Source organism: Rhinopithecus roxellana, chromosome 19 (genome assembly GCF_007565055.1).
Source record: "Rhinopithecus roxellana isolate Shanxi Qingling chromosome 19, ASM756505v1, whole genome shotgun sequence".
NCBI classification, from domain to species: Eukaryota; Metazoa; Chordata; class Mammalia; order Primates; family Cercopithecidae; genus Rhinopithecus; species Rhinopithecus roxellana.
Window position 1 is genome coordinate 70078264 of NC_044567.1, and position 22115 is coordinate 70100378.

Here is a 22115-nt window from a genome sequence, read left to right on the forward strand (position 1 = left end):
GGGCGGGGCTTACTTTAGAAGGGCGCGTGATCCAAATGGGGTAGGGATTTGTCAGGCAGGGATCAGGGCTGAACCCCGTACACTGCACCCTGAACCCACCACCCCCACCCGGCATCCTAGTCGGCACCCGCCCTGAGGCGAGCGGGACCGGCAGAAGACGGGGCGGAGCCGGAGAGGGGGACTGGAGCGTGAGGAGGGGCGGGACCACGAGAAGGGGGCGGGGCTGGGGAGCGGGGGTGCGGGTGTTTGTGTTGGAAAATCCAACTGCGCCACTGGGCGGAGCGGCCCCCCCAGCCCCGGCCTGGGAGAAGGGGGGGCCGCTCGACCCCCTGGGATACCTTGGGGAGCCTGAACACCTGGGACCCCCCCCCAGAACCAGGTAACGGGGAGCCGCGAGGACGTCTGGAAAGAGGGAAACCTTCCCGGTGCAGCGGGGCAGGACGCCTGAGTCTCTGGAGGGGTAGAGCTGGGGATGGACGTTTGGGTCTTGGGAAGGGCACTGGGAAGACTGGGGCGAAGGTCATGGGTCCCCTAGAAGAGAGTACGGCGGGGAAGGAGGAAGAACTGGAAGGCAGATGTCTCACGTTCCAGATGTCCAGAGGGGCCTGAAAGGACTCCCCGTTCCGCTTGGGCTGGGATTCCCCTTCCCGACTTCAGGGCAGGGCGGGGCGGGGCGGGGCGCAGCGGTCCTCACTGAAGGTCAGGACTAAAGGGCAGAGTTTGCAGACAGGCCAATGCCATGGCCCAGTAAGGTCAGATGGGTCAGACTTGGGTGTGTCCCGGTCCCAGGGCTACTTTAAGTCTTCCTCCAGTTCTCTGCGCGGGTAAGGTGTAGAAGCCTCAGCCTGACCTTCCCACTAGCGGCCCCAAGAGCCTCCCAGCGGTAGCCTTCGCCTCCATCCCATTCCCCCCACTGCACCTCCCCTTCACTCCGTCTCGCCCCGCTAGCCTCCTCATCCCTAGTTCTGCTCCCACTCTGCCGTTCCCGAGCCCTCGCGCGCCCCGCACGGCTTCTCGGTGCGGAACCTTCCCAACGTAGCCACAAGATGGCGAAGGCGAGACGCGCACCCAGGGTAGCTGGGAGTGCGGGTGGGGGATGTGACCGTGAAAGTAGTGAAGCCCCCCGCCCCGGTCCGAGGGAAAGGTGGGCTGAGGCCCCCACTTGACTGCCTGTCATCTAGGCCCCCTCACAGGAAATTGTGGGCAGGAGGTCGCAGCGCAGAAGATGGGGAGGAGGCTGGGGACTCTCTCAATCTCCACCTCTCCGGGCAGGGGTAAATAGTGGGGAGGGGGGCACGCGGGGCGGTTGCTAAGCGACGTAGATTCGCTTCCTGTTTGCTGCAGCTTATGCTATGACACTTGGCGGGGGGGAGGTTAGAGCGGAGGGCCAAAAGACTGTGGGGAAGGTCGAAGGCAGGACGCCTGGTTCCCAGGACAGGAAGAGCCCTGGGAGGAAAGCGGGGAGGCAGCGAGCTGCGCCGCGACCGAAGGGGACTCGGCGATTGTCCGGAGGTGGGAGGGACCGAGGCGCAGCGTTCACCTCGGCTCCCCTTCCCTCCCCGGGGTTGCTTGCCTTGTTGCCAGAGTAACTGGTGGGCGAGAATTGGGAGCCGGATTCTCGAACTCTCCCGTCCGCCCAATCCGCTCCAGCGGTCGGCCCTGACGTCAGGGCCCTGGCAGCCAATGCGGAAGGGGCATGATAGCGACAGGAAAGGGAGAGGGGAGGGGCAGCGACGGAGGCTGGGAGGCAGCAGCTGCCCGGGACCCGCACGTGCACTCCCACACGCTCGCGCCCACCCCCCGCCCTGCGCCGCACGCGCCCGAGCACCCCCTTGCGCCTGCGCGGCGAGCCGGGCGCCCCCTCCCCTGTGTGGAGTCGGTGTAAAGCCGCCGAGGCTGCGCTCCTCAGCCCTTGGGGACCCACATGTCTCGGTCGGTCTGCACCGTTTCGCGGGTCGCGACCATAATGCCCAACCTGGCTCGGGAGGGTCGACTACCTGTTCCCCACCTCCCCCCAGCTGGCGCCCCACACTCCCAGGTGGGCTGGGCGGAGCTGTGGTTTCCGGCCCCATCTGCTCGGCCGCTGCCTTCCCGGGCTCTGGCTTAGGTTGCTTTCCCAAGAGAAAGCGAGCGGGTACCAGCGCCCCTTCCCAAGGCTTCTCCCGCCTGGGGCCAGCTGCTGTTGGCGGCGGGGGAGGGCACTGCGGGGAAGCCCCGGACGGCCCAGGTGATTCTTCTGGGCCATCACGCCCCTTCTTCGCGTGAATTCCTGCTCTTTGATGTGCACCAAAACCCTTCCCATTCCTAACGTTTCCTCCTCATTCCCCCGGCGTTCTTTGCACCTCCCTCGGCTCCTTTCGGGCTGTCTGTCCCTGTCTCCACTCGTCCTTCTCCGCTTCTCCCGGTTATATAACTCTTCCTCTCGCCGTGTCCTGGTTTCAACTCCACAGACTCCGCCCTGGAACAGCGCGGGGAGGGGCGGGAGAGTTGGGGACCCAGACAGATTCCGGCTGGCGGCCGGCTGGGGCACGGGGGATCCTGCAGATGGAAGACGGAGCCCCGCGGGACCCGGTGCCCCCGTCCCCGCCTGCCGGCCCCCACCGAGATCTCGCCCAGGAGAGAGAAGGCACAGTATCTCCGAGGGGCGTGTCGGGCCGACTCCCGTCAGAAATGTGGGTTGGGAGGTCAGGGCTGCAGACGGAGAGGAGGAGACAGGCAAGAGGCCTGAGTCCCTGGGATTGGAGTCGTATTAGGGGTAAAAGAGATAAGGACGCCTGGGTTTCTTCTTATGTCTCCTTTTTGGGTTCCCAGAATTCCTAAGGGTGTTTCCAGGAAGCTTAGCGAGCACACCCACTCCGCCCCGTAGGGGTCAAAGGTCTGTGTTAGAGGTGGCCTGGGATGATGTCACCAGTGCACGTGCCCCGGGATGGTTGCCAGGCAATGAGGCTTCCTCCCCCTTCTATTCCCTCCCACCTCTGCCCCGAGTCCAGTTCCAGTCCCGTGCCATCTCTTTCCCCTCTCCCTTCCCTTGGTCTTAGCATCCTGCAGGTGGGAAACCCCGGCCTGGAGTTTTGTGAGGGGGAGGGGCACGGGTGTGGTGTGGCTGAAAGACTTTGCCCCTTGGCTGGGCTGAGGGAGCCTTGGGTCACTTTTCCCTAGATTGGCATCGAAGAGCTTCCCCTCTAAGGCTCCTCCCCCATAGAAAAAGCTACCTAGCCGTCTTTTTACTTTACCACCTGCTGCATGGCCAAGTGTCCTATTGCCCCCTTCCCCAGATTGATTTGAAGTGGGAGTGGTTGAAAGACGGAAGAGTTGTGTGTAATATGGGGTACACACCAGCTTATCCCTGACGTCCCCTTAATGGCACACCCCCAGCTGCAAACAATGAAAGGAAAAGGGTCAAGAAACAGTATTAGGCTGAAAAGTCACGGTCTTTATTGTGTGTATGTAGGTGAATCGGTTTGTAGCCTCTCACTTGGTGGAGGGGGACTCAGTTGATCGCTATGGTTGTTCTTCTCTATTAAGTGCTAGGGTTGGTGATGGTATTGGAGTAACTCGGTTTGTGGTTTTATGTACCTTAGAGCTTGGACTGTCAGACCTGGATTCTAATTCCAGCTCTGTCACTTAGTGCCTATTAGGACTTGGAAAGGTCGGAACCTCTCTGAGCCTCGTATGTTAATCTTGAAAATTTATCAACACCTACCTTGAAGGTCGCTGGGAGGAAAAAAATGAGATAATCTTTGCAAATCACTTAGCACAGTGCCTGGCACAGAATGAACACAGAATGAGTGCTTGTTGTTATGAAATACTTTTATTATTAAATGGTGTTAGTTATTAGTTTATTATTATTGCTGTGGGTCTGCTCCAAACCAGCAGGAACCCCAGGAGTTTGTTAAGGGGGAGTGGATAGTTTGTGTTAATTTGGAGATTGGGGTTAGGGGGCTGGGGATTAGCTTCAACGGCTTTGTGCATTTTATTTGATGAAGGCTTTAGGCAGATTTGTATTGCTTTCTTTAGGATTATATTTTCCCCTCTTGGAGAAGAAATAGCTAAGACTATTCCGTGGGCCTTGAAAATAAAATAATTGTATTGTGGTTCTTGATTTTGAAGCAAGACCCCAGTCCCCTCCCATGTTGATCTCTGGAGCCTTTCATTTGCAAAGGGACTCCACAGTTTCTCTAGTGGGGACAGGGCTAGGCTGAGGGGTGTGTAAAAGGTTGGGGTGGGTGGGTGGAGAGAGACTAGTGCTGGGGGCTGCGGGGGGGGGGGGCGGGTAGTTAAAGGAAGAGACCGGAAGGGAGGAGGAGGGAGCCTGCTGGTGGGGAGGGAGGGAGGGGAGGAGGAGGTGGAGGAGGAGGAGGAGGAGGAGGAGGGAGGGGGTTGGGGAGAGCCTGCTACAGTTCTTTGTTTGACTCCGGGACTCAGGGACGGGGAGGAGGAGGGAGGGAGGCAGAGGCTGCAAGCGCCGGGGCAGGCCCAGGAGGCAGAGGAGGGACCGTCTCCCCCGCCCCCCCAGCCCCCACTCCCCCCCCTGCTGCTTCCCCCCCTCCCTACCCGGACTCCGGGGGCACCGCCGGGGGACAGACACCCAGCAGGTAACCCCGGCCTGGCTCGCCTCCCCTCTCTGATTTTCCTCCACACCTTCCCGGATGACCCCTTTTCCCCTTTCCGTCTCCCTGTTTCCCCCCGGCCTTGCCTCTTTTCCCTGGCCTTCCTTGTTCCATCGCCCCCACTTGGGCTTGTCGCCCGCTGGCCGCGCCGGCGTCTCGTGCAGCCTGATTCCCTTCTCGCCCGACAGCCTGTGCGTCCTAGGTCTGCCCACGGCACCTTTTGGGGCTCTGTCTGGCTGCTGCTTTGGGCTCTTGCTTCCCTTCTGACCTGTCCCCTGGGGCTCTCGGGGAGGAGGGAGTCCCTGCCTTTTCTTGCTCCCCCCCAGTTCCCCGCCTCCCCAACTCTGGCCCCCTTTCTCCTTCTAGCAGTCTCTAGGGGTGGGGAGAGAACCGGAATTTAGGGGGCCCCCTGGAGGGGCAAGGGGCTGTGTGTCGCTGGGGAAAGGGGCTGTGTGTGTAGGGTGGGGGTGGGGGGGCAGTTAGAGACCTGGCTGCCTCTCTGTTGTCCCTTTAAATGGCCCTCACATTTCTGGGGACTCGGCCGGGGGGAGGTGGCAAGCCGCCTGCCTGGGGGGCAGGGCCCTTGGTTCGTCCACACAATCAGGGGTGGTAATGATTTAAAGGGACAGCCTCGGTGTGGCCACTGCCACCCTGCGCCGGCGTGAGGGGGAGCCGGCAGGCCATGTCTGGGGAGGCTTGGCTGGTGAGCAGGGCATTTGAGGCTGTCTGTTGCTGGGCCTGCCAGGTCTGGGACAGTGCTGCGGCTGGGAAGGTGCAATGAAGGGTGACAGCCTGCCTGGGGGTGCACAGCCTGGGCTTTTTCCCAGGGCCTCACCTTTGGCTCTACCGACTCCTTGGCCAAGAATCCTTGAGTCCAAACTATGGAGTCTGTCGGCCACCAGGTAGGGGCCACCGGCTGGTCTGCAGGGCAGGGGTCTGGCCTGGGCACTTTGGAGCTGGCACTTCAGCTTTTCCTTTTGTTGTTTGGCTCTGTGCACAAGAAAGCCCCAGCCCCTCCCCCAGCCCAGCTCCCCCTTCCCGTCCACATGCCCCCCTCACACACACACACACACACACACACACACACACACACACACACAAACACACACACCCCAGCTGTTGGACAGATGAATTACAGCCTCCGGCTTGGGGCCAGGGCTGGTGAGGGATTAAAGCTCTGGGGCTGGCCCTTTAAATGGCTGTTAGCCCCTCCCCCACTTTGTTGTCCAGACACCCCTCACACACCCCTCTGACCCCCTAAGCTGCCCCCTCACTCCTCCTCTTGGTCTGTCTTAAAGTCTGCCCACTCTGCTCTCTAGCCCTTCGAGAGTCCCTCCCCCAGCACAACCGCAGAACACAGATGCCACAGATTACATATATACACTCCCTGCTCCCAGGTTGTGAGCCTCCCTGTCCTGGAGAGTTCTAGCCTCAAGCTCCCTTCCCCAGCAGAAGGGCCTTGCCTGCCTGACCTCTCCCACCTACAGCTGACCACTACCCTGGCCCAGTGAGGGGGCCTTGGTGGGTCAGAAATAGCACCTCCCTGGGGGCAGTGTCATCAGCAGCCACAGAAGCTTGCGGAACTTTGCATCATGGGGACTGGGGGCTAGAGGCCTGAGTCTCTGGGGCAAGGGGAAGGATGGGGGCTGGAAAGCTAGGGAATATAGAGATTAGATTGGGACCCCAAGTGTTTGGGTCCATAAGGGCAGAGCAGAAAACATAGGTCCCTGAGGAGTGAGTCTGAGGGGAGGGCCGACTTAGCTCTGACCCCTGATGGACACCTGATTCTTGGCCTTGGACCTATGCTAAAAGACCTAGCTTCTTGTCTATGAGGGTTGGGAAGGGAGTGGGCCTCTATCACCTTCTTAGGCCACATAAGAGGAAGGAGGTGATGGGGAAACAGGATATTGCCTTGGGGTTGGCAGGGAGGGGAGGCTTGCAGCAGAGGCTACTTCCAGGCTCAGGCCCAGACTCAGAGTTCTTGCAGGGGAGGATGGCCCCTCCCTGTTAGGCCCGTTCATCTAGTCTGGCTACCTGTGCTGCTAGCCAAGACCTGCCTGCACCCGCCTGGGGGAAGACGAGGGGGCAGAGTCCAGAGGGTGGGGTTGACTGTCTGGTGTCTTCATAAGGTTGGAGAGGACACAGAGCTGAAGGAAGAGGGTCTGCATGCCCTAGTGCTGGGACTCAGGCTGGCTTGGATGCAGATATCAGGGCAGCTGGGGCCACTCTGGGGCTAGGGAGTCTCAGCAGGAGGGTCCTGTCAGAAGAGGGATCACGGGTTGGGGATCTACTGTAGACTTACTCAGATGCCATATCATGGCCCCTTCCCAACTGATCCAGCCTGCTTCCCAAAGGGGAAGGTTGGATGACCACTTTGGGGATGGCTTTTTCTGGTTGCCATGGAAACATTCTCCCATTGTATCTGACCACCAGAGCCAGGTTTCTCCTTAATGAGGGGGGCAGGGAGCCCAGGGAAATTCTCCAGCCTGGGAGACCCCCACCTCTAACTGACTTTTTTCTTTTAGGTTCCCCCCAGGGCAACATGCCAGCCCCGTAGCACTGCTCACCCCACCCACTGTGGTCTGTTGTACCCCACTGCTGGGGTGCTGGTTCCAATGAGACAGGGCACAGCAAACTCCATCTGGTAAGTCCTGTCTGAGTGGCTGTCTCTCCCCAGCAGTCTAACTCTGCACCGCATGGTTGGAGATACTTCTTATGATCTGGGTCATGTCCACTCTTCAGAATGGTCCTGTCCAATTCTAAGCACCCCACCATGTGGTGCTTGAGTGGTTTAGCCCTCCTGGTTTATGGACTTCCCTTCTATCTCCTATAAATGGTTCAGCCCTGTACTTCACCAGCCTCTCCACTACTACCAAAAAATCTTTCCCCCACTATCTCCCTAGTGCTACAACTCAGTTGCTTATTGAATGAAGATAGAGTTTGCAAGCTGAAAAGTGGATATGAGCTACCCTGGAGGAATTTTTTCTTGGTAGGGAAAGGGCTTTGTCCTTATAGGAGTTGTTGAATACCCTGGCTTTTGGAGAGTGTTCAGAATTTATTTGGGGAGATACTGGAGATCACTGCCAGCCACAGCAGTCTTGGCATTTCACCTTTCCTTCCAGATCTCTTTCAGTCCCGTTCTCTCCCCAATGCACTACAGCATTTGCCCCCATACCTAAGTCTTACTCTTCTGCTTCCCTCTCTCATTCTGTCAGTTCTCTGCCTGAGGCCCTGCTTTATTTCTCATTCCTTTGTAGGAGAAAAGGGAAGATAATCCCTAAGCCAGGGGCTTACGTTCTCTGTGTGGTGTTCTTCCTCATTACATACGGGATTTCTTGAGTGGGACTGTCTTCTTCTATGTGTCTCTCACTATTTTGCATGATGTTTTGCACATTGGGGTGCATGGTGGATTTGTGTTGAATAATGTTAACTGAATGAGTTTCATTACCAAGAACCTATGACTTCTGAGATTGGCTGCACAGCCTCCTACCTTCTCCTCTAGAGGACGTGAGACATTGGGGATGGTAACATGGGTAGAGCTGAGAGGAAGGTTGGCCCCAGGAGATGGCCTGTGAGGATAAAACTGAGGGAGAGTAGGACAGAGGCAGTATATAAGCATGGTAAGAATGTGGTTCTGGAAAAAAGCCTAGCTCTTTCATTCTTCACTTGCAGAATGACTTTGGCCAAGTCACCTAGCCTCTCTGGGCCTCAATTTCCTCATCTGTAAAATGGGGGTAATCAGAGTACCCTCTATGTCAGGTTTTGGGGAGGAGTAAAAGAAATGCTTGTAAAATAATACAGTGCCTGGTATGTAACAGATATCCACGAAATGCTAGCAATTACCACTACCACAGTGGGAGCCACAGGGAGCTGTGAGGATAAGCAGGGATGTCGAGGGATGGGACAGAACTTCACTGAAAGCAGACAGACCTCCAAATTCTTGACTCAGACAGAGTGATCACTGATCCAGCGAGACGTCAGAATCCAGAGGAGTGTAGCAAGGAGTCAGCAGGGTGGGCCTGCGCCAGTGTCGCCCCGACTCTGTTCAGTAACATGAAGGCAAACACAGAAGGGCATGTGCGGAGACACACGTGATCACGCTAGTGATGCAGAGGCAGACCCAGACAAAAGACCGAGACAGGAGCTAGGCAGACACACAGACAGAGACAGCCCCGCGGAGTCATGTAGACAGGGATAATGACGGGAACGCGTCAGACACAGGCACAGAGGGAGACAAGATGAGCAGATATGCAGGTGCACATGGAGACAGACACCGGGACCCACGCACAGCCGACCGTGTCAGACAGACTGGTGAACACAGCGCCCAGTCAGAGGCAGACACAAGGCCTGCAGTGACACATAGCGGGCCGAGGCCGGCACCGTCACTCCTCGGTGGGGGGCGGGGAGGGGCCGGCAGCCTAGGGGAAGGCTGGGGAAGGGAATCCCGGGCGGGCGGCCTGCCCGGGTGGCTGAGTCACAGCGGAGCCTCAGCCGGCGGCCCTCCCCTCCGCCTCCCCCTCCCCCAGGTAAGAAGCGAGCCTGTAACCCCTCGCTTCCACCAGGCGTGATGAGAACGGGCAGGGAGCGGGTTGCGACCAATGTCCTGGACCGCCCCACCTCGGCGCGCGCGCAGCATGCCCGCTGATTGTCGGCTCGGTAAAACACTATCTGTGGGCTCTTGTCTCTGACCGTCACGTGAGTTTGCGTGCGCACTTCAGGCCTCTTCCACGCGTCCCGCGCGGCTGCGGCGCTGCGCGGAGGGGCTCCTCGGCTCAAGCCCAGAGAGAGTTAAGTGGGTGTGATTGATGGAGTATTTCTCTCTTGGGGCTCCAGCGGGGGCGGGGGTGTAGGGGGTCGAATAAAGTCCCGAGTCCAGGGCCCGGATGGAGGGGGCGGAGCTGGGCTTTGCCGGGAGTGCCCGGATGGAGGGGGTGTGGCCTCGGCGGGAGCGGAATTAACCCTTTCAGAGCCGCTGGCTCCCAAGGTTGTGGGTCGGGTCGGGAGAGACTGGAATGTCTGCCTCAGAAGTGTATCAACCTCCCAGCCTGGCTCTGGCCGCGTGCGTCTACCTCTCGCCTGTCTCCGAGGAGTCTGTGGGTGTCAGTCTTTGTGCCTGTCCGTGGTCCCCTCCCCTTGGTTAGTATGGACACCGGGAGTCAGGGAGGGTTATTCTTGACCCAGAGCGAGAGTGGAGGTGAGAGTGGAGCGCGAGCCGGCGGCGGCTGGGGAACAGGTGCAAGCGCCGCGTCGGGGCTGCCCGGCACGGGGAGGGGCTATCGTGGGGGAAGACGAGAGGGGAAATTCCGCGGGACCGGTGGTGAGCCGGTGTGTGGGCTGAGGAGTTGTGTCTGCCTCTGACTGTGTGTCTGTGTGTGTTCAGGGAGGCGGGGGCTGAGTCAGTGGGAAGAGGGGAAGGTTTTCTGGGTGACTCACGCTCCCCCACCCCAAACCTGAATCAGAGCGCAAGGGAGGGCTTTGTACGGGGGGCGAGTGAGGAGTCCAGCGCCTGTGTCCCGGGTGCGGACAAGGATCCGAGGTGGCTGGCCAGAATGAGTGTGTGTTTAGTGTACAGGAAGTTTTGTTTTCAAGTGAGGGCTTTGTATTCTTGGGTGCCGGCATGGGGCTTTGTGGATAAAGGTGGAAGAGCAGGGGGCTGGAGGGACAGCACACACTGACTTAGGGAAAGCTGAGTCAGTTCCCCGTGGGAAAGGGGAAGTGGCAGAGGGGAAGTGTCATCATCGCCGTAGGGGAAGCTGCCTTTCCTGGTAACTGGCGGCGCTCTTGGGACCACTTCCCAAGCAGGCATCTGCTCCTCTGTTGTCTGGTTCCCCGGCTCCCCCACCACGTCTGGTCCTTGGGTCTCCTCCGCGCCCCTGCCTCGGTACTCGGGTGGGGGCAGTCTGGGAGTGCCATACTTGACCACAGTTCAGCGCTGTACTTGGCTTGGTTACTGATGGAAAGGATGCTGCCTCTAGTGAGTAGGGAGTTCTGACAGTACTACCACGTGAACCGCGGAGAGGGTCCGCGGGGCCCAAGCGCCCACAAGGGCTCGGCGGGAGAGTGGCACGCAGGGACCTGTAGGGTCCAAGAGCTTCCATACAAACAAACGACCTTACCCCTTCGGGAAGGAAGGCTCTTTTCACCAGAAACCCGTCTGCCCTTGTGGGCTGGGTGGAAATTTCCCCACAGCGCAGACTTCTCTCAACGAAGGCGAACTTTCCAGCCACCCCCAACCCTTCGTCGCGCACTCTCCCCCGGCTTCCTGCCCGGCGCTCGCTCCAGCTGGAGCGCTGGCCCCGCCCCCGCCGCTTTGTACTCGACACTCGCCTCTCGCTGCTCTTTGTACTCTAGACTCTCAATGGACCGATCCCGGGAGCCGAGCCGGCTCCCTACCTGCGGGGACGCCGGGTAGGCGCGGAGGAGGCGCGGGGTCGCAGCTCCTGGGCTTAGAGGGGCAAGAAGGAAGAGCTGGGGCTAAAGGGAAGGTGCCCAGGAGAGGGGAGCGCTGTGCCAGTCGGGGGTCCAGCCGGCACCAAAGGGAAGGGGTGGGGGGGCGTGAAGGAGGAAGTGAAACGGGTTCTGGGTTCTTTAAGGGAGTGGGCGGTGAGAGTGGGACAAGGGTGATGTCACTGCCTGTCGGGCCCCGCCCTCATCCCTCCCTCAGGACCCCCCCCCCGTACATTTTACACACACCGCTTCCGCTGCGCAAGTAGCCACGTCACGGGCAACCCCCGAAATCCCCCCCTCCCTTGGGGGGCGGGGGCCACGTGGGCCGTGGGGAACCGCGTGGCCCCGGCGGGGAAGGGCAGAGAGGATACGCGAGCCACGAGAGAGGGGCCACTCGGGACCGCGGTGCGCGACTTCTCGGAAGTTGGGGGACTAAAAGGGGGTCTGATTTTGGGGGTCGGTCGGTATTGAAGACCCAGAAAGCCAGGGGAAGTAGAGGACCTGGAGCAACTGGGTATGAGACTGAGGGCTTGACCAAGGTTTGGGTCGGGGTCAGGCTTGGGGGTGGAGCGCCCTGATAGCGGCGTGGACGGGTTTGGGTGCCGTGTAAGTCGCTGTGGCTGGCCAGCCCTAAGCAGTTATTAGGGCCACTTGGGGTAGAGAGGTCTGTCACTGGGCGAGGTGAAGTGAGGAAGGGGAGGGACGTCTTTTTTGCGTTCTGCATCCGTCTGCCGTCAGTCGGTCTTGCGGTGGCTGGGTGGCCGGGCGCGGGGCTACTCGAGCGGCCTGGCCGTGGCCACCGGCAGCTCTGGGTGCGTGAGGCTTGCGGGTAGCGCCAGCCCCCATGCCGGCCGAAGCGTGCGACTCACCGGCCTCATCCGCCTCATCCGCATGCGTCTTGTCCTGGCTGCCTTCTGGCCCTGACGGCCGGAGTGTCAGATCCTAGATGGGGACCCAAGGTGGGAGCCGCGGGGTCACATCGGGGTCACCCCGGGCTGAGCCCGTCTGACCGGCTCCGGCGCCCCTCCTCCCCCGGCCACCGCTGCCGGGCTCACCTCGCTCCCATTGGTTCCGGCCAGGCTGTTACTGAGGCGGAGACACGGGTGATGATTGGCTTTCTGGGGAGAAAGGAAGTCCTGTGATTGGCCAGATCTCTGGAGCTTGCCGACGCGGTGTGAGGACGCTCCCACGGAGGCCGGGTAAGCGGCCGCTGCGTTGCGGGTCGGCCGGGTGGCTCCGGACTGGAAGCCTAGCAGCGCAGCTACCCCGTCCCTCTGACCGGCCTTTTGGTTCCCTGCCACACACATCCTGGCTCCCAGCCACACTCTTGGGTCTCTAGGGACTGGTTGGGCTGAGTGGGCCTCCCTTTGGGGAAAGCTAAGGCCGGGCCCTTTGCACAAATGACAGATTGGTGGATGCCACAGTCCGCCCATCCCAGTCCCTGGGCCTTGGCTATGTGCTGGCCAGCTCGTCTCACTCCTTTTCCTCCTCTCTGTAGAATTGGCTGTGAAAGGACCCAGGAAGCCATCTGGGGGTAGCGGGCACTCTTATCAAAGCGGCTGGAGCCGGACCATCGTCCCAGAGAGCTGGGGCAGGGGGCCGTGCCCAATCTCCAGGGCTCCTGGGGCCACTGCTGACCTGGTAAGGGAAAATCTGGGGCTGAGCTGGCTGGATGTACACTGGCAGCTCTGGTGTTGCCTCCAGTAAGAGCATAATTTCTTATCCCCAACTCAGGCTGGATGCATCGGGCAGTGGATCCTCCAGGGGCCCGCGCTGCACGGGAAGCCTTTGCCCTTGGGGGCCTGAGCTGTGCTGGGGCCTGGAGCTCCTGCCCGCCTCATCCCCCTCCTCGTAGCGCATGGCTGCCTGGAGGCAGGTGAGAACTTGGGGCCCTCTGTTTCCAGGCGCACCTCTTTCCATTTCTGTCCCCTCAATCTGTGCCATTCTTCCTGGGCTCCTGTCATTCTGTGGGTTTCTGTGCATCAGCCCCCTCCTGCCTAGGTAGGACAAGATTGGTCCTTCTTGCTGTGTATGCAACAGACTCCTTCTCTCTCCAGATGCTCAGCCAGCATTGGGCAGCCCCCGCTTCCTGCCCCCCTACCCCCTTCACACGGCAGTAGTTCTGGGCACCCCAACAAACCATATTATGCTCCAGGGTGAGTGGATCGTTGAAGGTTCTGGGAGTGGGAGGTAAGGCTGGGGCCTTGAAAGAGTCCCCTCAAGCCCAAACCCAACCCACACCCCCACCCCTTCTGCTCTGTAGGGCGCCCACTCCAAGACCCCTCCATGGGAAGCTGGAATCCCTGCATGGCTGTGTGCAGGCACTGCTCCGGGAACCAGCCCAGCCAGGGCTTTGGGAACAGCTTGGGCAACTGTATGAGTCAGAGCACGACAGTGAGGAGGCCACACGCTGCTACCACAGCGCCCTTCGATACGGAGGAAGCTTCGCTGAGCTGGGACCCCGCATTGGTCGACTGCAGCAGGTAGGAAGAGGCAGGGCATGGGGGACAGGATTGTACAATTGTGCCTTCTGGTTCAGTGCCCCGCTTGACATGTGTCCCTGCCCTGTGTCCCCCCACCCCCAGGCCCAGCTCTGGAACTTTCATACTGGCTCCTGCCAGCACCGAGCCAAGGTTCTGCCCCCACTGGAGCAAGTGTGGAACTTGCTACACCTTGAGGTGAGGCTGGCACTGGATGGGTTAGGGAGGAAGGCCAGGCTGTGCCTGCACCCGTGCCATTTTCTCTTCTCTCTTTTTGTTCTCAGCACAAGCGGAACTATGGAGCCAAGCGGGGAGGTCCCCCGGTGAAGCGAGCTGCCGAACCTCCAGTGGTGCAGCCTGTGCCTCCTGCAGCACTCTCAGGCCCCTCAGGGGAGGAGGGCCTCAGCCCTGGAGGCAAGCGAAGGAGAGGCTGCAACTCTGAACAGGTGTGGGTATAGGGGGGCCAGCAGGCAGTAAGTAGGCAGGACTTGGGCAAGGAACGGGATTCTCACACTCTCTTCTCTCCTAGACTGGCCTTCCCCCAGGACTGCCACTGCCTCCACCACCATTACCACCACCACCGCCACCACCACCCCTGCCTGGTCTGGCCACCAGTCCCCCATTTCAGCTAACCAAGCCAGGGCTGTGGAGTACCCTGCATGGAGATGCCTGGGGCCCAGAGCGCAAGGGTTCAGCACCCCCAGAGCGTCAGGTGAGCCCCTGCCTGTTGCCTTTCACCTCTCACCTGCAAGTCCCATGCTCTCTATTCCTCACCCTACATCCCCATTTATCTCCTATAGGAGCAGCGGCACTCGCTGCCTCACCCATATCCATACCCAGCTCCAGCGTACACCACGCACCCCCCTGGCCACCGGCTGGTCCCGGCTGCTCCCCCAGGCCCGGGCCCCCGCCCCCCAGGAGCAGAGAGCCATGGCTGCCTGCCTGCCACCCGTCCCCCCGGAAGTGACCTTAGAGAGAGCAGAGTTCAGAGGTCGCGGATGGACTCCAGCGTTTCACCAGCAGCAACCACCGCCTGCGTGCCTTACGCCCCTTCCCGGCCCCCTGGCCTCCCCGGCACCACCACCACCAGCAGCAGTAGCAGCAGCAGCAACACCGGTCTCCGGGGCGTGGAGCCAAACCCAGGCATTGTGAGTGACAACTGCGGGTGAAGGGGGGCATGGGTGGAGCTTGTCTTGAGGTGGCCGGAGCAATGCTCTGACCACCTGCTTCTACACTTGCAGCCCGGCGCTGACCATTACCAAACTCCCTCGCTGGAGGTCTCTCACCAGGGCCGCCTGGGGCCCTCGGTGCACAGCAGTCGGAAACCATTCTTGGGGGCTCCCGCTGCCACTCCCCACCTATCCCTGCCACCTGGACCTTCCTCACCCCCTCCACCCCCTTGTCCCCGCCTCTTACGCCCCCCACCACCCCCTGCCTGGTTGAAGGGTCCGGCCTGCCGGGCAGCCCGAGAGGATGGAGAGATCTTAGAGGAGCTCTTCTTTGGGACTGAGGGACCCCCCCGCCCTGCCCCACCACCCCTCCCCCATCGCGAGGGCTTCTTGGGGCCTCCAGCCTCCCGCTTTTCTGTGGGCACTCAGGATTCTCACACCCCTCCCACTCCCCCAGCCCCAACCACCAGCAGTAGCAACAGCAACAATGGCAACCACAGCAGCAGCCCTGCTGGGCCTGTGTCCTTTCCCCCACCACCCTATCTGGCCAGAAGTATAGACTCCCTTCCCCGACCTCCCAGCCCAGCACAGAACCCCCAGGACCCACCTCTTGTACCCCTGACTCTTGCCCTGCCTCCAGCCCCTCCTTCCTCCTGCCACCAAAATACCTCAGGAAGCTTCAGGCGCCCGGAGAGCCCCCGGCCCAGGGTCTCCTTCCCAAAGACCCCCGAGGTGGGGCCGGGGCCACCCCCAGGCCCCCTGAGTAAAGCCCCCCAGCCTGTGCCGCCTGGGGTTGGGGAGCTGCCTGCCCGAGGCCCGCGACTCTTTGATTTTCCCCCTACTCCGCTGGAGGACCAGTTTGAGGAGCCAGCCGAATTCAAGATCCTACCTGATGGGCTGGCCAACATCATGAAGATGCTGGATGAATCCATTCGCAAGGAAGAGGAACAGCAACAACACGAAGCAGGCGTGGCCCCCCCACCCCCGCTGAAGGAGCCCTTTGCATCTCTGCAGCCTCCTTTCCCCACCGACACAGCCCCCACCACTACTGCTCCTGCTGCGGCCGTCACCACCACCACCACCACCACCACGGCCACCCAGGAAGAGGAGAAGAAGCCACCACCAGCCCTACCACCACCACCGCCTCTAGCCAAGTTCCCTCCACCCCCTCAGCCACAGCCACCACCACCACCACCTGCCAACCCGGCCAGCCTGCTCAAATCCTTGGCCTCTGTGCTGGAGGGACAAAAGTACTGTTATCGGGGGACTGGAGCAGCTGTTTCCACCCGACCTGGGCCTTTGCCCACCACTCAGTATTCCCCTGGCCCCCCATCAGGTGCTACCGCCCCGCCGCCCACCTCAGTGGCCCCTAGCGCCCAGGGCTCCCCACAGCCCTCTGCTTCCTCGTCATCTCAGTTCTCTACCTCAGGCGGGCCCTGGGCCCGGGAGCGCAGGGCGGGCGAAGAGCCAGTCCCGGGCCCCACGACCCCCACCCAGCCGCCCCCACCCCTGCCTCTGCCCCCTGCTCGCTCTGAGTCTGAGGTGCTAGAAGAGATCAGCCGGGCTTGCGAGACCCTTGTGGAGCGGGTGGGCCGGAGTGCCCCTGACCCAGCAGACACAGCAGAGCCAGCGGACAGTGGGACTGAACGACTGCTGCCCCCCGCACAGGCCAAGGAGGAGGGTGGCGGGGTGGTGGCAGCGGCGGTGACAGGCAGCTGTAAGCGGCGACAGAAGGAGCACCAGAAGGAGCACCGGCGGCACAGGCGGGCCTGTAAAGACAGTGTGGGTCGGCGGCCCCGTGAGGGCAGGGCAAAGGCCAAGACCAAGGCCCCCAAAGAAAAGAGCCGCCGGGTGCTGGGGAACTTGGACCTGCAGAGTGAGGAGATCCAGGGGCGCGAGAAGTCCCGGCCCGATCTTGGTGGGGCCTCCAAGGTCAAGCCACCCACAGCTCCAGCCCCTCCACCAGCTCCTGCACCTTCTGCCCAGCCCACACCCCCATCAGCCTCCGTCCCTGGAAAGAAGGCTCGGGAGGAAGTTCCAGGGCCACCGGGCGTCAGCCGGGCTGACATGCTGAAGCTGCGCTCACTTAGTGAGGGGCCCCCCAAGGAGCTGAAGATCCGGCTCATCAAGGTAGAGAGTGGTGACAAGGAGACCTTTATTGCCTCTGAGGTTGAAGAGCGGCGGCTGCGCATGGCAGACCTCACCATCAGCCACTGTGCTGCTGATGTTGTGCGCGCCAGCAAGTGAGTTGGCTGCCCGTGTGGCCCAGGGACAGGCTCTCTTCCCCCATCACCCTGATGTTTGTGTCTTCATTCCACTGTCCTCCCACAGGAATGCCAAGGTGAAAGGGAAGTTTCGAGAGTCCTACCTTTCCCCTGCCCAGTCTGTGAAACCGAAGATCAACACTGAGGAGAAGCTGCCCCGGGAAAAACTCAACCCCCCTACACCCAGCATCTATGTATGTGTGCCACTTGGCCTCAGAACCACCCCTGCCAGAGGGTTCTAAGACAGTGTTGGGGACTGCTGGGGTGCTCTGAGCCTGGGCCAGGGCTCTGACCCCAGCTCTCCTGGTCATGTCTCAGCTGGAGAGCAAACGGGATGCCTTCTCACCTGTCCTGCTGCAGTTCTGTACAGACCCTCGAAATCCCATCACAGTGATCCGGGGCCTGGCAGGCTCCCTGCGGCTCAGTGAGTATGGGGGGCAGAAAGTGTCAGGGAGGGCTGCAGGGGTTTGGGGCATGTAGGACTCTGAGAAATCCCACACTTGAAGACTCAGGACAGTGGCTATGAGGAGTCCACTGAGTTGATGGGTCAGCTGGCATTGGACTCTTCTCTCATCTGTCTCCAGCATTTGGCAAGGGGGAGGGGGCCATAGTCAGGGCCTGATGAGTCATTTCTGAATTTTTTGTGATTAAGCATGAGAAGAATACAGATTTTAGAAAAACCCTGAAGACCTGTGATTTTGGGGCTCTCTCTCAGTCTTTTGTTGCGCAAAATTTCAAACACATACAAAATTAGAGGAAGCTGTATAGAAATACAAAGGTCAATCTTGTCTCCTTTATACCTGTATGTCCTCCCTTCCCCACTCTGAGTTATTTGAAGCACATTTTCAGGCTTTCACTTGACTGAATCTTTAATTGGATTCAATGGTAGCTCAAAGAAGCTGCTGTTTTGACTAGAAAGACTCCAAATGGGGAAAAAAAGAAGCTGCCATTGAGCACCTACTATGTGTCAGGTGCGGTGCACACGGCCACTCGCACACCTGGGAACACCGGTTGAGGGGCTGAGTCCTTGAGCAGCTGCAGGAGAAAGAGGGCTGGTGAGGATGCAGATAGAGGCCAGGACGCCCAGCTTCCTGTGGGGCTAGGGTTCCTGCCTATTTCTCCTGGACTGGGCTCTACTAAGCCTATGACCACCCTATAGGAGTGGTCTACGCCCAGAGGAGTAGGAAAGGAAAGGGTCGGTTGGGTCCGTGGTCCTTATCCTCTGCCTCTGCCCCAACATCCTGCTTGGCCCTCCCTTCCAGACTTGGGCCTCTTCTCCACCAAGACCCTGGTGGAAGCGAGTGGCGAGCACACCGTGGAAGTTCGCACCCAGGTGCAGCAGCCCTCAGATGAGAACTGGGATCTGACAGGCACTCGGCAGATCTGGCCCTGTGAGAGCTCCCGTTCCCACACCACCATTGCCAAGTACGCACAGTACCAGGCCTCATCCTTCCAGGAGTCTCTGCAGGTGAGACGACAATGTGGCAGAGGCAGGTCCTGGGACGGGGCTGCGGTGGGAGGGCTCTCGAAAGGTGTCTGACCCAGGTCTGCCTACCCTCTGGCTGAGCAGGAGGAGAAGGAGAGTGAGGATGAGGAGTCAGAGGAGCCGGACAGCACCACAGGAACCCCTCCTAGGTACCGTACAGGTGTGCCCCTTCCCTTTCTGCTTCCTTCCCCTCCCTCTGCTCTCCACCAACCTGTGCTTCTTCGCCCCAGCAGCAGCACACCAGACCCGAAGAACCATCACATCATCAAGTTTGGCACCAACATCGACCTGTCTGATGCCAAGCGGTCAGTGGGGCTGAGGCCAGGGAAGTTGGGCCAGGAGTGCTGCGGGGACCTCATGGCGGGGGCGGGGTGTAGCTTCTCCTGTCGCACTTTCACGCCGCAGGTGGAAGCCCCAGCTGCAGGAGCTGCTGAAGCTGCCCGCCTTCATGCGGGTAACATCCACGGGCAACATGCTGAGCCACGTAGGCCACACCATCCTGGGCATGAACACGGTGCAGCTGTACATGAAGGTGCCCGGCAGCCGAACGCCAGGTGCGCTCCACGCCTGTGCGCGTCGCTGCGGGAAGCGCGAGAGGAGGGGCTGGGCGCTCAGCTGTCAGCCAATGAGGGCGGAGGGCGGGGCTGTCCGGGATCGCAGCTCCGACCTGGCCAGCCATGCTGTTCTCTGTCGACCCCTGCAGGCCACCAGGAGAATAACAACTTCTGCTCCGTCAACATCAACATTGGTCCAGGCGACTGCGAGTGGTTCGCGGTGCACGAGCACTACTGGGAGACCATCAGCGCCTTCTGTGATCGGTGCGTGCGGTCCTGCGCAAGTCAGCCTGCCGCGTCCCCGCCCTCGGTCCCCAGTTCCCACCTGACCTGTGGCCACCCCGCAGGCACGGCGTGGATTACTTGACGGGTTCCTGGTGGCCAATCCTGGATGATCTCTATGCATCCAATATCCCTGTGTACCGCTTCGTGCAGCGCCCCGGAGACCTCGTGTGGATTAATGCGGGGACTGTACACTGGGTGCAGGCCACCGGCTGGTGCAACAACATTGCCTGGAACGTGGGGCCCCTCACCGGTGAGAGGGTGGGGCAGGTGTTGGTATGGTGTGGGGCCTCAGCCGCAAGGCCTGGGAGGCTGGGGCTTGGAGAGCCGCCAGCAGTGAGGGAAGGGTCTTGGGCCTAGGTGTCTGGGGGCTGTTTGAGAGTCCTATTGTGATCGCCTCTGGCCCGCAGCCTATCAGTACCAGCTGGCCCTGGAACGATACGAGTGGAATGAGGTGAAGAATGTCAAATCCATCGTGCCCATGATTCACGTGTCATGGAACGTGGCTCGCACGGTCAAAATCAGCGACCCCGATTTGTTCAAGATGATCAAGTGAGGACCCTATTTGGGTGGGAGCCCACCTCCACTGACGGGTCCCTGTTCTTGTTCTTCTTGTCTGACTCCACCCCATTCTTACCTCTTTCCATCCTTGTCTGCCTGTGCCCCGAGTGTTACTGTGCTGGGGAGGCTAACTAGGTCCCTGCTGTCATGACCTTTCCTAGTGGTCCAAATAGACAAAAACCACAGGAAATTTCGCCTGTAACAGATGCCCTGGACAGAGGATGTGACCCAGACATGAAGCGGGGAGGTCTCCAGGGGAGGGCCCTGGGGCTGTCCACCCCTCTGCCCCTGCTCCAGCCCTGCACCAGGCTTCCTCCCTGCTGGTGGTCTCAACACAACCCCACTGCTCCCCAGGTTCTGTCTGCTGCAGTCCATGAAGCACTGCCAGGTACAACGCGAGAGCCTGGTGCGGGCAGGGAAGAAAATCGCTTACCAGGGCCGGGTCAAGGACGAGCCAGCCTACTATTGCAACGAGTGCGATGTGAGTGGGCCGGCTCTCCTGCTCCCCTGCTCCCCCTGAGTGTCCACAGTGGCCCTCCTTCCCCCTGACTACTCTCTCCTCCCTGCCTCAGGTGGAGGTGTTTAACATCCTGTTCGTGACAAGTGAGAATGGCAGCCGCAACACGTACCTGGTACACTGCGAGGGCTGTGCCCGGCGCCGCAGCGCAGGCCTGCAGGGCGTGGTGGTGCTGGAGCAGTACCGCACGGAGGAGCTGGCTCAGGCCTACGACGCCTTCACGCTGGTGAGGGCCCGGCGGGCGCGCGGGCAGCGGAGGAGGGCACTGGGGCAGGCTGCAGGGACGGGCTTCGGGAGCCCGGCCGCGCCTTTCCCTGAGCCTCCGCCGGCTTTCTCCCCCCAGGCCCCAGCCAGCACGTCGCGATGAGGCCGGACGCCCCGCCCGCCTGCCTGCCCGCGCAGGGCGCCGCGGGGCCACCAGCACATGCCTGGGCTGGACCTAGGTCCCGCCTGTGGCCGGGAAGGGGGTCGGGCCCAGCCCTTCCACCCCATTGGCAGCTCCCCTCACTTAATTTATTAAGAAAAACATTTTTTTTTTTAAGCAAATATGAGGAAAAAAGGAAAAAAAAATGGGAGACGGGGGAGGGGGCTGGCAGCCCCTCGCCCACCAGCGCCTCCCCTCACCGACTTTGGCCTTTTTAGCAACAGACACAAGGACCAGGCTCCGGCGGCGGCGGGGGTCACATACGGGTTCCCTCACCCTGCCAGCCGCCCGCCCGCCCGGCGCAGATGCACGCGGCTCGTGTATGTACATAGACGTTACGGCAGCCGAGGTTTTTAATGAGATTCTTTCTATGGGCTTTACCCCTCCCCCGGAACCTCCTTTTTTACTTCCAATGCTAGCTGTGATCCCTGTACATGTCTCTTTATTCACTTGGTTATGATTTGTATTTTTTGTTCTTTTTTTGTTTTTGGTTTTTAATTTATAACAGTCCCACTCACCTCTATTTATTCATTTTTGGGAAAACCCGACCTCCCACACCCCCAAGCCATTCTGCCCGCCCCTCCAGGGACCGCCCGTCGCCGGGCTCTCCCCGCGCCCCAGTGTGTGTCCGGGCCCGGCCCGACCGTCTCCGCCCGTCCGCCCGCGGCTCCAGCCGGGTTCTCATGGTGCTCAAACCCGCTCCCCTCCCCTACGTCCTGCACTTTCTCGGACCAGTCCCCCCGACTCCCGACCCGACCCCAACCCCACCTGAGGGTGAGCAACTCCTGTACTGTAGGGGAAGAAGTGGGAACTGAAATGGTATTTTGTAAAAAAAATAAATAAATAAAATAAAAAAATTAAAAGGTTTTAAAGAAAGAACTATGAGGAAAAGGAACCCCATCCTTCCCAGCCCCGGCCAACTTTAAAAACACAGACCTTCACCCCCACCCCCTTTTCTTTTTAAGTGTGAAACAACCCAGGGCCAGGGCCTCACTGGGGCAGGGACACCCCGGGGTGAGTTTCTCTGGGGCTTTATTTTCGTTTTGTTGGTGGTTTTTTTGTCCACGCTGGGGCTGCGGAGGGGTGGGGGGTTTACAGTCCCGCACCCTCGCACTGCACTGTCTCTCTGCCCCAGGGGCAGAGGGGTCTTCCCAATCCTACCCCTATTTTCGGTGATTTTTGTGTGAGAATATTAATATTAAAAATAAAAGGAGAAAAAAAAATCCTGTTTCACTAACGGCTGGTGATAGCAGGGAGAGTACCGGGAGGGCTGCAAGACCGTGATTGATGGGGAGGACCGCGCAGACCCTGGCGAGGGCGA

At 60.3% G+C, this 22115-nt stretch overlaps 1 protein-coding gene across 10 annotated transcripts; it reads left to right on the top strand.

The window, feature by feature from the left end:
* The first annotated feature begins 238 nt into the window (after nucleotides 1–238).
* Nucleotides 239–22017, top strand: KDM6B (lysine demethylase 6B). 10 transcript variants are annotated; one of them, XM_030923541.1, is made up of 24 exons: nucleotides 4407–4595; nucleotides 7136–7254; nucleotides 12137–12256; nucleotides 12556–12698; nucleotides 12792–12933; nucleotides 13115–13213; nucleotides 13321–13540; nucleotides 13643–13735; nucleotides 13822–13983; nucleotides 14067–14249; nucleotides 14338–14685; nucleotides 14779–16949; nucleotides 17038–17164; nucleotides 17289–17394; nucleotides 18233–18438; nucleotides 18541–18605; nucleotides 18687–18761; nucleotides 18862–19010; nucleotides 19160–19274; nucleotides 19358–19545; nucleotides 19703–19844; nucleotides 20208–20334; nucleotides 20426–20596; nucleotides 20714–22017. In XM_030923541.1, exons 5-24 carry the CDS (start codon nucleotides 12797–12799, stop codon nucleotides 20735–20737), a joined length of 4908 nt encoding a protein of 1635 aa, XP_030779401.1. In that variant the 5' UTR covers nucleotides 4407–4595; nucleotides 7136–7254; nucleotides 12137–12256; nucleotides 12556–12698; nucleotides 12792–12796; the 3' UTR covers nucleotides 20738–22017. The 10 variants fall into 10 exon arrangements, with proteins under 10 accessions (XP_030779394.1, XP_030779396.1, XP_030779401.1 ...); XM_030923542.1 differs by having other exon boundaries at nucleotides 18690–18761; XM_030923534.1 differs by lacking the exon at nucleotides 4407–4595 and adding an exon at nucleotides 239–379 and having other exon boundaries at nucleotides 20426–22017.
* The last annotated feature ends 98 nt before the right edge of the window (nucleotides 22018–22115 follow it).

What these genes read in the sequence shown, in the direction of transcription:
- KDM6B (XM_030923534.1), top strand. Translation starts at nt 12,797, where the DNA reads ATGCATCGGGCAGTGGATCCTCCAGGGGCCCGCGCTGCACGGGAAGCC. An exon ending in CCTTCCAGGAGTCTCTGCAG is followed by an intron (nt 18,439 to 18,540) that starts GTGAGACGACAA and finishes CTGGCTGAGCAG; the next exon opens with GAGGAGAAGGAGAGTGAGGA. An exon ending in GAACGTGGGGCCCCTCACCG is followed by an intron (nt 19,546 to 19,702) that starts GTGAGAGGGTGG and finishes TCTGGCCCGCAG; the next exon opens with CCTATCAGTACCAGCTGGCC.